General features: G+C 40.9%; 1 protein-coding gene across 7 annotated transcripts in view; it reads left to right on the forward strand.

Moving 5' to 3' along the window:
- Window positions 1-2,211: 2,211 nt before the first annotated feature.
- Window positions 2,212-13,667, forward strand: part of syngap1b (synaptic Ras GTPase activating protein 1b) — a 257,294-nt gene continuing 245,838 nt past the window's right edge. For 4 of the 7 annotated variants that reach the window (XM_047362194.1, XM_047362196.1, XM_047362195.1 and 1 more), the window contains exon 1: window positions 2,213-2,550. In XM_047362194.1, coding sequence (XP_047218150.1) covers window positions 2,529-2,550 — 22 coding nt within the window. In that variant the 5' untranslated portion in view covers window positions 2,213-2,528. Of the gene's footprint in view, window positions 2,551-13,667 lie in introns of all 7 variants that reach the window. The other 3 variants (XM_047362203.1, XM_047362192.1, XM_047362193.1) reach the window with 1 other exon arrangement.

Consider the following 13,667-nt stretch of genomic DNA (forward strand, 5'->3'; position numbering starts at 1 on the left):
ATTGTATAAGTTTAAATTTCACATTCTTTGAATCTATTGATAAAAAAACTTTATTAAATTTAGATTTTTTTCATACTTTTTAAAAATTAGTTTCTATTATTAGTATTAGTAGTAATATTTTTTTCATTAACTCTTAGTAGTTTTTATTTAGGTATTTATTTATGTAACACCTACTTTTACTCCAATTTTTACTCTAATATTTACTATACATATATACACACATATATACAGGGGTTGGACAATGAAACTGAAACACCTGGTTTTAGACCACAATAATTTATTAGTATGGTGTAGGGCCTCCTTTTGTTGCCAATACAGCATCAATTCATCTTGGGAATGACATATACAAGTCCTGCACAGTGGTCAGAGGGATTTTAAGCCATTCTTCTTGCAGGATAGTGGCCAGGTCACTACGTGATACTGGTGGAGGAAAACGTTTCCTGACTCGCTCCTCCAAAACACCCCAAAGTGGCTCAATAATATTTAGATCTGGTGACTGTGCAGGCCATGGGAGATGTTCAACTTCACTTTCATGTTCATCAAACCAATCTTTCACCAGTCTTGCTGTGTGTATTGGTGCATTGTCATCCTGATACATGACACCGCCTTCAGGATACAATGTTTGAACCATTGGATGCACATGGTCCTCAAGAATGGTTCGGTAGTCCTTGGCAGTGACGCACCCATCTAGCACAAGTATTGGGCCAAGGGAATGCCATGATATGGCAGCCCAAACCATCACTGATCCACCCCCATGCTTCACTCTGGGCATGCAACAGTCTGGGTGGTACGCTTCTTTGGGGCTTCTCCACACCGTAACTCTCCCGGATGTGGGGAAAACAGTAAAGGTGGACTCATCAGAGAACAATACATGTTTCACATTGTCCACAGCCCAAGATTTGCGCTCCTTGCACCATTGAAACCGACGTTTGGCATTGGCATGAGTGACCAAAGGTTTGGCTATAGCAGCCCGGCTGTGTATATTGACCCTGTGGAGCTCCAGACGGACAGTTCTGGTGGAAACAGGAGAGTTGAGGTGCACATTTAATTCTGCCGTGATTTGGGCAGCCGTGGTTTTACGTTTTTTGGATACAATCCGGGTTAGCACCCGAATATCCCTTTCAGACAGCTTCCTCTTGCCTCCACAGTTAATCCTGTTGGATGTGGTTCGTCCTTCTTGGTGGTATGCTGACATTACCCTGGATACCGTGGCTCTTGATACATCACAAAGACTTGCTGTCTTGGTCACAGATGCGCCAGCAAGACGTGCACCAACAATTTGTCCTCTTTTGAACTCTGGTATGTCACCCATAATGTTGTGTGCATTTCAGTATTTTGAGCAAAACTGTGCTCTTACCCTGCTAATTGAACCTTCACACTCTGCTCTTACTGGTGCAATGTCCAATCAATGAAGAGTGGCTACCAGGCTGGTCCAATTTAGCCATGAAACCTCCACACTAAAATGACAGGTGTTTCAGTTTCATTGTCCAACCCCTGTATATATATATATATATATATATATATATATATATATAAATACACATATATATATATATATATATATATATATAAATACACACACATATATATATATATATATATATATATATATATATATATATATGTATATATATATATATATATGTATATATATATATATATATATATATATATATATGTGTATTTATATATATATATATATATATATATATATATATATATATATATATGTATTTATATATAAAGTTTTTGCTAATGTTCTTTTTCTTATATTTTTATCACTGTAGAATTAAACTTGACTTATTTATTTATTAATTCATTCATAATTTATTTTCTAGATCTAAATAAAAGGACCATGTAAATGAGAATATAATACTTTATATATTAGGCTCCTCACTTTTGATAATGAGCAAAGTGAATTATATCATGAGCTCCAAACACCCGAACGCACAGACTTTGTCTTCTCCTGCCTGAAGCATAGAATTTACACTCACACAAATATCATTATAGTCGCCAATCTTCTTCAAGGGGCGCGCACTGAATTGTAAAACGCACTAGTTGAGTTCAGTTATATAGATATTGGGGTGAGCGCGCACCAACACACAGAAACGCGCACAGACACGCGCGTGCACGATCCTCTCCTCACCGCCCTCCCTCTCTCTCTCTCCCCCCTCACACACACTAGCTCGTGCTTCACCCTCACACCTCAGCAGCAGTGTGCAAATAAACACACACACACACATACACACACGCACTCACGCACACACACGTTTATTCCTGCATCCTGTATTTTTTTATGCACCTCGCACCGGGCGCTTTATAAACGGTCGTGGATTATGATGCCATTTTTTTTCAGAGCGGAATATTGGCCTCCTCTTCTTCGACTGCAGCCGTAAGCAGCAGTAAAATCGCGTGCTTTTTTTAGATTTATTTTAATTCCGGATTTATTTTGTAATTTGGCTCCCTATTACTACTGAGCACCGAGAGACCGCCGCGACGCAAAGCCCCACGTCCGATGCTTTTGGAACATGTCCTATGTTCCCTTCCAAGGTAAGTCGGATTTACCCCCCCCCTAATTTTTGACACCCACTGCATCTCTCTTCTCTGTCCTCCTCCCCCGATCCCCTCCATCCCCTCTCTGTCTCTCTCTGTGCCCCTCTCCTCCCTAACTGTCATATGGAAATGTAAGCAGGCACCGTAGCCGACAGGTGCGCGGAGATAGCCCAGGGTGCCTAGTAGATAGATACCCACACAGGCGCGCACAGACATCCGGCACAGCGTTTGTTCTGTGTGCATGCCGCAATTGTAGTATCGTAATAAGGGATGCGTGTGCGCTGCTGTCATGGTGTACTCCAGCAAGTGGAGAGCTGCTGTACTGCGTTGATGAGGAAATGTTCCCGATCCTGTTACAAAAATCCACTCAGAGAGTTTGTAGAGACACTTGTTAGATGTCTCCACGCACTCCCTGTACGGTGAACACCGTAAAAAGATCAGTATGATCTAAAAGATGTTCATGTGAATTCAACCCTAACTATCTTAGGTCTTTGTGGGATTTTGTCCTGAATTTACTCTATCCTTCCTCCAAAGTGTAAAAAAGTTTGGTCCACTGAAAGTACCTGACCTCTTCTGTGCCTGCTGGGTTTTCATTCCCTCACACTCCAGCTGAGTGGGTGAAAGGCGCTTCAATGTACGGTAAAAACCAGATTCCCTCAGTATCGCTGTTCTGCAACTGTGACTAATGCTATATCTGAGCAGGCGTGCTGCAGTGAGCTGCCTCACATCCACCCCAGCTGAAACGTTCAGTTTGCACTGTGTGTCTCTGTTACCAGAAGGTTAAATAAATAAGCAGAGTCAGATGAGAATGAGGTGCAACGGGCAGCGTAAAGTTTGGGAGCAGCTCTGAAGGACTGAGGGTGTCCAGGTTTGCGTGAGTACCTGCTGTATCTGTGTGTGGGTTCAGGAGAGAGTGGAGGAGTGATCCATGTGAGGGTGAAGCTAAGCAATGGAGTGTGTGTAGCACCAGACCTGCTATGCTTTGTGGAAAATCAGCTGTGCCACCAAATATCTAACCGCAACCTAAAAAAATCCCTCTGGAGTGACCCTGGAGTCAACATCTGAACCACACATGAAAAAAGAGAGCAAATGTAACTGCATCAGCCAGCTCTTTTCCTTTTAACTCGGCTTCTTATTCCCTCAGAGCAGAGCAGATAAAAGCCAAAATGCCTTCTTGTGCAAATGCATCTATAGAAGTTGGTTGCATAATGCTGGTTGGTGAGATGCTCTGCCACTGTGTCTGCGTGTATGTGAGCCCACTCTGGGAATCATTGCCAGGAAATTGTGAGCACAAAGCCGCACCTTCAAAAACTATCAGTGATGTACTTTTTCTCTCTGATTGTAATAATGTGTCCTTTTAAGGAATAAATCCTGTTTTATTCAGCTGAGAACACCTGGAGAGTTTAGCCTACTAGCCCCTTTTTGTTGATCATGGTAATGATATAAATGTGCTTTGTAGTAATGAGGGTATAAGATGGTATAAAATATTGTAAAATGTTCTTTTTATCCATCAAAACTCAATGACTAAAATAATTCAAATATAGTTTTTTAAACTGTAAGAAAATGATGGTTTTTGCTTATATATATCATAGAGAACTTAATGTATTTTATATCCTAAAGTGACAATTTCCTTGAGTAATTACTGGCAATCAATATCTTACCTGCAGTAGACAATTCTCTTTGTATCTTCACTTTGCTCTGAGGTTCTATACCTGTTATGCCCTTTTTCCCTTAGTACCTAATCTATTCGGATCGGGTCTGGTCAGTTTAACGTGGTTTAATTCATTTTCCATTACAACTGAGTACCATGTCATTGAGGGTGGGATCGTTAATAGCAAGGTGACCCTGCGGCTGAAACGATGTGATTTGTACTGACACAAAACACAACAACAGCCTGGACCACTGCTCCGTTTATGGCTGTTGTCAGATTGAGAGGGAAAGAAGAGAGCCAGAGAAGGTTCTGGGCAGCGAGACCCGAAGCACTGTGGATAAATACAGGAGAGAAAGAGGAAAGTCAGGCGGTATCACACAGATACGTGTGATACGAACCAGAGGACCTGTGAGGGTAAGCTAACGCTACCTTATGCTAGCTTGCTATAATAATGCTCATATACACAACACGCACAGCGTAAAACAATTTAACAGTTGAAGATATTAGTTATTGACATTCTGTGACTATGGACAAGGCCTCGCCACCCAATCAGTGACCAACAGTCTTCTGATGTCACGCTTTCAGGGCAACTTGGAATGTGTGAAACCTCAAGCAACCGTTACTAATGGTAAAGTTGGAAAAGCAAATCGACCCGTAGCGAACCGCTCTGAGTTGGTACAAGTGGAAAAGTTTTATTCCGGTTTAGGCATAAACAAAAATCCCATCAGTTTATGAATGAAATTAGGTTTTTGGGTTTAGGTTGTGCCAAGAACTATTTGGTGGTTCTTTACACTAAAGACAGACATGGTCCAATTTCCATAACAATGAACTTCCCATGTGAAACACGTTCTGCAAGTTGGATTTGGGTTTCAGAGGCTCACCATTCTGTTTGTGGTCAATATCTAATTTCCAGTGTTTGTAAAGCTTTGACCTGCCAATATTAATTTTTGTTTCAGATTTTTTTTTCTCTTCAAGAATTTTCTAAGAATGTATGAAATATAACATTTTAAACCGGCTTTATATCAACGATTAGCAAAGTTAGCTAAAATAGATGTTTCTGTGTGGATATTCTAGTGACTGTAGATCCTTACCATAACTCTGCACAGATTTCCCAAAAGGCTGCCAGCATCTTTAAATTCATACACACATCTATATGTGTGTATGTGTGTACAGACAACAGACATTGTGAACTAAAATATAACACATACACAGTATATGTACATAGATATGATGCAAATTTATGAAATTAGGTGCAATTGGGCATAACAAAAACAAATTTTCCAGTCTCAGGAAAGTTAGATTACTTTATGAATGTTGTTTAGCTAAACAGGAATTTGCTAAACTGAATTACAACATATATTTCTGTACAATTCATCCTGGTCCATCATGACAGTATTTCAAATACAGTTAAAAACTGTAAAATCACAACCCGATGCCATTATCATGCTTACCGCTCAATGGCTGTGCTTTTAATACATGGCCTGGTATTTGTAGAATATCCTTGAACAGCCATGTTGGCTTCATAAAGACCAGCAGCAGTCGGAAGGGATTTTGAGACTGTCTGAAAGAGGTTAAATCAGGAAAAATATCTGTGAGCCAATCATCCGCCTCTGTTGACATTATGTTAATCTGACAGACAGTACCTGAAACATATTATAATAACTCCCTCATGTTCAGGGAAACATAGATACATCTTAGTGGTACCCTTAATTAAATGAATCTTAACTATTAATTCTCACTTTTTGGCATCAACAAATTGCAAGTTCTCTGATACGTTTTGTTTCGGGTTTAGTAAAAAATGAATGCGCTTTGATCCGTTAATTGGGACAATCATTTTTTCATTTGATTAAAATCTACCCTGTCTCTCAAGAAACCTGGAACATAGTTTTTGCTTTTATGATCAATGTTTGTTACAGATATTGTTAAATTTGAACACAATTTATGGAAATTAGTTTGTATGTGTTATAGTCATTAAAAAGAAAATTGGCAGGCCAGAAAGCAAGAAATCGGTTTGTCCAGTTAAAACCTGATTGCTGCGTCAGCTACTTTTAAAATAAATTATACTTATCCAAAATTAAAAAGCCAGGAGAGTTATGCTCTGTAGATATGATGCTTTCCACACAGTCCTACGTAAAAGCTAACCTAACCCCTTTAAGTGAACAATGTCAGTGAAATTTGCACAAATATTTTTAAAAGCTCTGACTTTACAATTGAGGCCAAAATTAATAAATTGAATTCTTTGAATGCATTGCCTACAGATGCTCCAGACAGATACTCCATTTTTCCTATACATTGGAAGCTCCATGGTTACTGGAGGTGATTATGTAACACTGTGTGATATTTATTGCTGCACAGTGACTCAACATGGAGAAGGAAAATATGTGGTGAGAGGACTGATATTCCTTTGGCATTGATTTGTGAAGAGATACACACCCATACTGGGGTGTGGGGATCAGAAGGAGTTTTGGTGGGAATGGGAGGTGGTCTGAACAGTGTTGCAGATGTATCTAAGCCCACTCTGAAGACAGTGTTCAGCTAATGTAACAGCCGAGCCATTTGCAGTCATGCCAAGTACCGGCTCACATGAACAGGCAGTTAGTGGGAGGCAGGCAGCAGCAGCAATGGGCCTTCCTATGTTGGCAAACTCTTTTTCTTTTCCTCATTCGTTCCCTTAAATTCACACCTCCCTTCAGTCTTTCTCCTTCTCCTTTCTCTCCGCCACTGTGGTCGACCCCCGTCATGATGAACCACCCACACATGCTCCTCTACCTCCACAGTGTCTCCTCTATCTCTCTTCTCCTTCCTGACGGACATGAGTGCAGATGGACAGTGTGGAAGTAGGCAGCCGGCCACACAGCTATCCCTGGCCTTGTCGATTTTACAGTAGTTTCATCCAGCAGCTCCTGTCAAGCATGACCGTAGTTAAAGAGACAGCACACCACCAATGCACTGCAGCACTCTTCTTCTCCCTCTTCTCTATCCCTCTATTTCTCCCATGTGACATAAGGGACTGTCTTACACCCCTCCACTACTCAGGCTGTGCCAAGAACCATCATCTGTTAGGCTATTACTGTACCACATGCGTGAAATTCATCTAGGCCCTGTGCACTACATGATCTGTCAAAAGAGAAAACCCATTAATTCTCCAATAGCCCTCTGAGTGCAGTAGAGATCCATTTTATATGGACTTTTTCAAGTGTTTTGTTGAATTACTAGGCCAGTCGACAAGTGATGAGTACACAGGAAAAGTGATATGTTTTTAATCGTCAACATTTCTGCTGCTAGAGAGCCTCTTGACTGATGGTGACAGATCTCTGTAGTGATCCTCTACTTCACAAATCCAAGAACCTCCTGTCTGATTTCGAAGACATTCTAAATTTGTTGGGCCAAATGCAGTTTAGATGGGAAAGTCAGCACTTCTAAATGTCAAATCAGACGGTGTGATGATGTCAGGACGTTGAAGAGACGTCATTATTCTAGCTCACAGGTAGAACATTAATTAGGGTTTAGCAGATGTACATCTCATTGCATTCATAAGAAATATCATGTTCTTATCAGTTTGCACAGTGAAGATACAGGATGGTGAAACGCAGTCATTTTTAAGTTTCTTTAATCAGTTTAAGAAGTTTTATGTTGCAGTTTAATTAATAGACCATGCAGAGCCTTTTATTGCAGAGTAAATAGTCATTTTGCTTTGTTTTATAATCTTAAATTACAAATAGTTTATTTTCAACGATTATCCCAATCAGTATTCAGTGACTAATAAAGTTATTCCTACATGTTCAGCCCTTTCACAATTCATCACATTAAGCTACAGACTTCTATCTAATTTTTTATAGTAGTACCATGCAAATTGTGAAGCAGAAGGAATCCCATTTTAATTGCCTTCAGTTGAATTGAGTCAATGCTTTTGCTTTACAAAATCTTTTGCTGCAATTACAGCTGCAAATCTATTTGGAAACATCTGTACCAGGTTTGCATATTTAGTAACTGAAAGATTTGCCCATTCAGTAGCTCAACCTCAGTCAGACTAAGTCTGTGAACATCAGTTTTTTAAATTGTGACACAGATTTTCCGTTAAATTTTGGTCTGGATTTTGACTGTGTCATTCTAACACATTATGCAAGGGAATGTTATTTGTGTTGCACGTTACAGCAACAAGACAATTCAAAGTGCTTTAAGTGATTAAAAAAACACAATGCAGTGACAAAAAAAAAAAAAAAAAACTTAAAAAAGATCATTAGTATACTTATTAACAATTCATGGCTCTGGCTGCATGTTTATGGTCATCTTATTGGAAGGTCCTCCTCCACCTCAGTCTCCAGTCCTAAGAGGTTTTCTGGCATTCAAGCATCAACTCTGACAAGCTTCCCTATCTCTGCTAAAGACAAGCATCCCTGCAACATCATACTACCACCACCATGTTTCACAATAGATATGCTGATATGCATAGGCCAAGAAGTTAAAATATGGTCTTATCTGAGCAGAGCACCTTCTTTCACATATTTAAAGTGTCAACCTTTCCATAAAGGCTTGAGTCATAGAATGGATGACTAATAGTTGTCCTAACAAAATATTCTCCCAATTGAGCTGTGGATCTCTGCAGCTCCTTTAGAGTTACCGTGGCCCTCTTGGCTGCATTTCTGACTAATGCTCTTCATGCCCAACCTGTCAGTTTAGGTGGACATCCATGTTTTGGAAGGTCTGCAGTTAGTCCATCCTCTTTTCTTGGTCTTCATGATGCTGTCTGTTCTCTAATGAACCTTTGAGGCTTTCACTGAACAAGAGGATTTATACTGAGAGTAGTTTAAACAGTTGGACTTTATTTACTAATTGTGTGACTTCTTAGGGCTATTGGTTGTACTGGATTTTATGTATGGGTATCAGTGCAATCTAACCTGAATGTACTGTATGCCACACCTTACACATTTACATTATAAAAACATTTGCAAGCACTGTGCAAGATTAATGATGTGGTTGCAGCTGCAAGTTTCCATAGTTTAATTAAGAATATGAATCTTTACAGTAAGTATTGAAAGATTCCTTTGGTACTTTCCAAGGATTGGTGGTCACAGATCCAGTCCACTAGGGCCAAGGTTCTTCACGTTTCAATCCTGGTTCAAGCTGTGAATGTAATACTGGTTTCAAAGATGACTGTCAGAAAACAGAAAAAAAGTTGAAAGAATCAGGAAACTTTTCATCCATGTTTTGTAAAGTATAAATACTTTGCCTCCGGCAATTTATGAAAATGTGTCACTGTATATGAGCTGGACGCTTTTTAGAGTCATTTTAGAGTCTTGAATTCAAAGTACAGTACATCCAATGCCTATGAAGTTATATGGATCAGTTTTACTGCTCTGCACAAAGCAAATCTCCTTTTGGTTTATAGATGGCGATGTAGACACTATACGGTGTATTTTAAATCAATAACCTCTTAGTCCAGTTGTTTCAGTGCTCTGCTTGTTCCAGTTTAGCATCAGTTGGTTGAGTTTCATCTTCAGCTGATCCTCATTTCTTCCTATCTGTTGTCCAACACTAAACTAGTCTTTGTATAGAATGCCCAAACCTCTATCCTGTAAGAGCCTTTAAACTGGTGGAGGGTGGCAGCGTATCTGGGCTGCTAGAATAGAGTCACTGGGAGTCACTTAGCTGTTTTGGTGGGTGGGTAATTTGATTCCCTTGCAAAACCTTAGTGGAATGACTTAGTAGGTTTATGCAGAAGGTGCGAATGCTTTGGCTTTTGATTAATCCTGTCAGGATTCAGCTGAAAGGTCAGGATGGGCTCCTGGGCCAACCAGAGGGCTGCCAGTCTGGAGTAATGATGTCCCTTTGGATGTAGTTGGCTCATATGGTTTGCAGGCGTGACGTCATCCAATAAGATGCATGTTCAGTATTTAAAACAGTATTTTCCCCTCATGCCCCAGGCAGTAGTAGGGATTACATTGATTATAATGAGTCATGGTGTGAGCGGACTCAATTGTTTCTCCAAGATGTAAAAATCTTATTTTTTAATCACAGGATATTAAGTTATTTTGTTTTCACATTATGAAACTGGTGAACTTTTACCTTCTTCTATTTCTGTTACTAGTCAATAAAAACTGTTTAGGTGGCGCAGTTGGTACCACCATTGTTCTGCAGCAAGAAGGTTCTAGGTTGGGGTCTTTTTGCATGGAGTTTGCATGTTCAAATGTTCATGCGTGGGTTCTCTCCCGTTACTCTGGCTTTGTCCCACATCACTGTTGGGTCAAAATTGCCCTTAGGTATAACTGTGTGCTTGCCTTGTCCTCTGTGTCTCTGTGTTGTCCTGCAACGGAATGGCAACCTGTCCAGGTGTACCCCGCCTCTTACCCTGTATAAGTTGGAGGTGGGCACCAGTCCCCCCACGACCCTGCAAGGACAATGAATTGATGGATGGATGTTTAGAGGTTCCTTTCAAACCAGATGAAGAAATTACTGTCCTTTACCTGCACACCTTTGCTTGATCGTTGTATATTTTTAAAACCTTCAGTGTCAAGCGAGTTATGATACTGTTATGCTCTTAGTAATCATCAGAGATATTTTCCCTGATACTTTCGAATAACTGAGACGCTCCCCTGAATGCTCTTGAACTCTTCCCACAACAATCACACTAGAAACAAAATCATTACCATGTCCCCGGCAGGGCTCTGGCTGTGCCAGGACTGCGCTAGAGGATCACACCACTCAATCTTAGACAGGAGGTCAGTGTGACCAAGCCATACCAGTGTGTTTGTGGTCCCCACACCATGGACAAACTACTAACATTCCCTCCAGGCTCCACTATGGCTTTCTGCCACAATAACAAACCACCAAGACTTTGCTTCAAAAAGGTATGGGTACTATAAACATTGAGGGACCTCTGTTGATCTATCACATCAAATGGCAAGCCCACTTAATTTTTAATCAGCCCTAAAAGGCCATCTAATTTAAGTTTTCTTAGGGCCCCCATTTTGTCTTACCCAAATAAATCTGGATATTCTGGAAACACAGTTTTACTGCACCATTTGCCCTTTCATATCATCATGCAAACTTTGGTTTTGTTAAGTAAAACATATTTCAAAAGATTTCAAAGGTGCTTTTAAAAAGTTGAGATTGTATGAAGGTCTTAACTTTGCAACAGGGTTCAAGATTGACCAATCCAAGTCTTCTAAGACAGGTGTGTCTTGACAGTGTCAGACATTTGTCCCAGCAGGAAGCAGCAGTCAACACGGTCTGTCTTTCACTGTGAGAACCTCTGTAATGCCTCTTTTCCATTTACTTGGCACAAAACCTGTTGTGTTTCCATTGACGGCTGGAGGTGGCACTTGAAGCCCCGCCAACAGGGGCCTAAATATTTTTGTAGTCACTCTTGTGTTTCTTCAGCTTTTCCCGGGACTGCGGTGTGTGATAAAATCTGTGGCTTCAATTCAAATTCAAATTCAAAGATACTTTATTGATCCCCGAGGGGAAATTAGAATTCCAGTACAACCCATCCAAACATACATCATGACACAAGACAAGGGGGGGACGGGTCACCGAGGCTTTGCTGCCCACTCACAGGCGCTGCCCTTGCTAGATGAGAAAAGAGGCCACATTACGTAAGTAGAGGGAAAAAAATCATATTTCACACTTTATCCTTAGCAGGATACAGTTTGAGATTGCAAAAAACCTCAGCACAAAGAAGCAACAAGTTTACAAAACAACATCATGCCGGGATCGGTGAAGGTGGTGTGAGGGATGCATATGTTTATCTTGAGCATGTGTGTGTGTGCTTGTGAGTGTGTGCAAGTAAGTCCATGAATCACTGTCCCAGAGGCCATTGTCCTTGATGGTTCGTTGGAATGTTCATCAACCGGCCACAAAGTTCTGAGCAGGTCCACAGATGTCCTCAGGGAAGGGAGGGAGCAGAGAGTCATGTTTACATAACTTCCAGGAGAAGTTGAAGATAGCCAGCCATCAAGGCCGTGCAGGGGAGACAAATTCAGAAAGACAATAATTATTTGGGTTAGGCTGACTCTTAATTTTCCATCAGCCTTGAGAGTCTCGCTGGTGCTTCTCAAAGGCGAATCCAAACAGCCAAATTCCTGGTCTTTCGCCAGATCCGAGCGAACAACTTTCTCCAAGATTATCCCATTTCACCCGAGTCCAGGAACCGCAACCTGCCTGCGATCCTAAGGATCACATCCAGTCTGCGATTCAGCTCACGTAACATCTCAGTCTGAGTGTTGATCGATCTGAAGATCCCATCAGACATGCCAGGCAGCCTTACAATTGCCAGAACAGCTGCTGACATTCTCCAAATTTCTCAATATGCCAGGTAACCGCTGACTCCAAAAAGCAGAAATCCTGATATCAAACATCCAATTATATACATATCTTCCACATCCTCGACTGACATTATCGACAAACACACAATCCTCCACTTCTGCCAGGAGTCCATTGTGTATCCAGAGAAAAACGTCCAGTCCGGACAAGTTGGGCTCTCCTTCACCCTGTCTTCTCGTCGAGAAAACTTGATCAATTGCATTGAGAGACCAGCTGACCAAATCCATAACTCAGAATTTGGAAGATATGCAAAAAGAGGCTCCAAAAAGAAGACAAGACACAGAGCTGAAGCAGGGCAGATATGGGAGGGGTGCGGGAGACAGAGAAAAAGCGTCCTCCTCCACCGAGAGGAGGACACTTCCTCTTCCTCTGTGTACCACGCTCATGCCAATCGGTGAACAGCAGTCTGTCCACATTACATATTGGCCCTGCTCAGCCCTGATAGCACCTGCTAGGACCTAGGTACCAAGAAAGCCAGTACCGGGCCGGAAAAGCTAGTGATGTAAACGGTCGCAAAACAGGCTGAGTGGAGTGCAGCCGGCCAAAGTAAAGCCCATGGGAAAAGGGACATAGAGGATTGTAAACCACATTTGTTACATCAAATAATGCAAAGCCTACAGTATGTTTCACACTACATTTTTACAGAGGTCACTGAGGATGAAAATCCCTGCGACAGCAGACTGCTGCTGTGACAAGTGGACATATTCAATAGTTAGCTGTAATAATCCGTTGACATTGATAGTTTTAGTTCACTCATCATTTTTATGTGTGAATGTTTTATTTTCCTAAACCTTTGAACAAAAGTAACACCTGTTTTCCTCCATACGGCTGTATGTGCGGGGAAGCCCCTGGGTGCAGTGCGCAGGCGTCCTGTGTCTTTGGGTGTGTGAGCTACATACATCAGACCATGTTTGGCTCCAGTCGTTGGCTGGCTCTGACTGTCCAAGGGTTCCTAACAAACATGGTGCATAAAGCATCTGCTTCACTGTCAAACCAGTGAGTTTAATATTAAACAAATTTCAACAAGAAAAACTCATAAATAATGTCTGCTGTTAAGAAATGCAAGTAATTTCTAAGTAACATATAAAGAGTGTAAAAGATTGTTGCAATTGTGACTAAAGTGATGCTTATTTCTCTGTAT

Source organism: Girardinichthys multiradiatus, chromosome 3 (assembly GCF_021462225.1).
Source record: "Girardinichthys multiradiatus isolate DD_20200921_A chromosome 3, DD_fGirMul_XY1, whole genome shotgun sequence".
NCBI lineage: Eukaryota > Metazoa > Chordata > Actinopteri > Cyprinodontiformes > Goodeidae > Girardinichthys > Girardinichthys multiradiatus.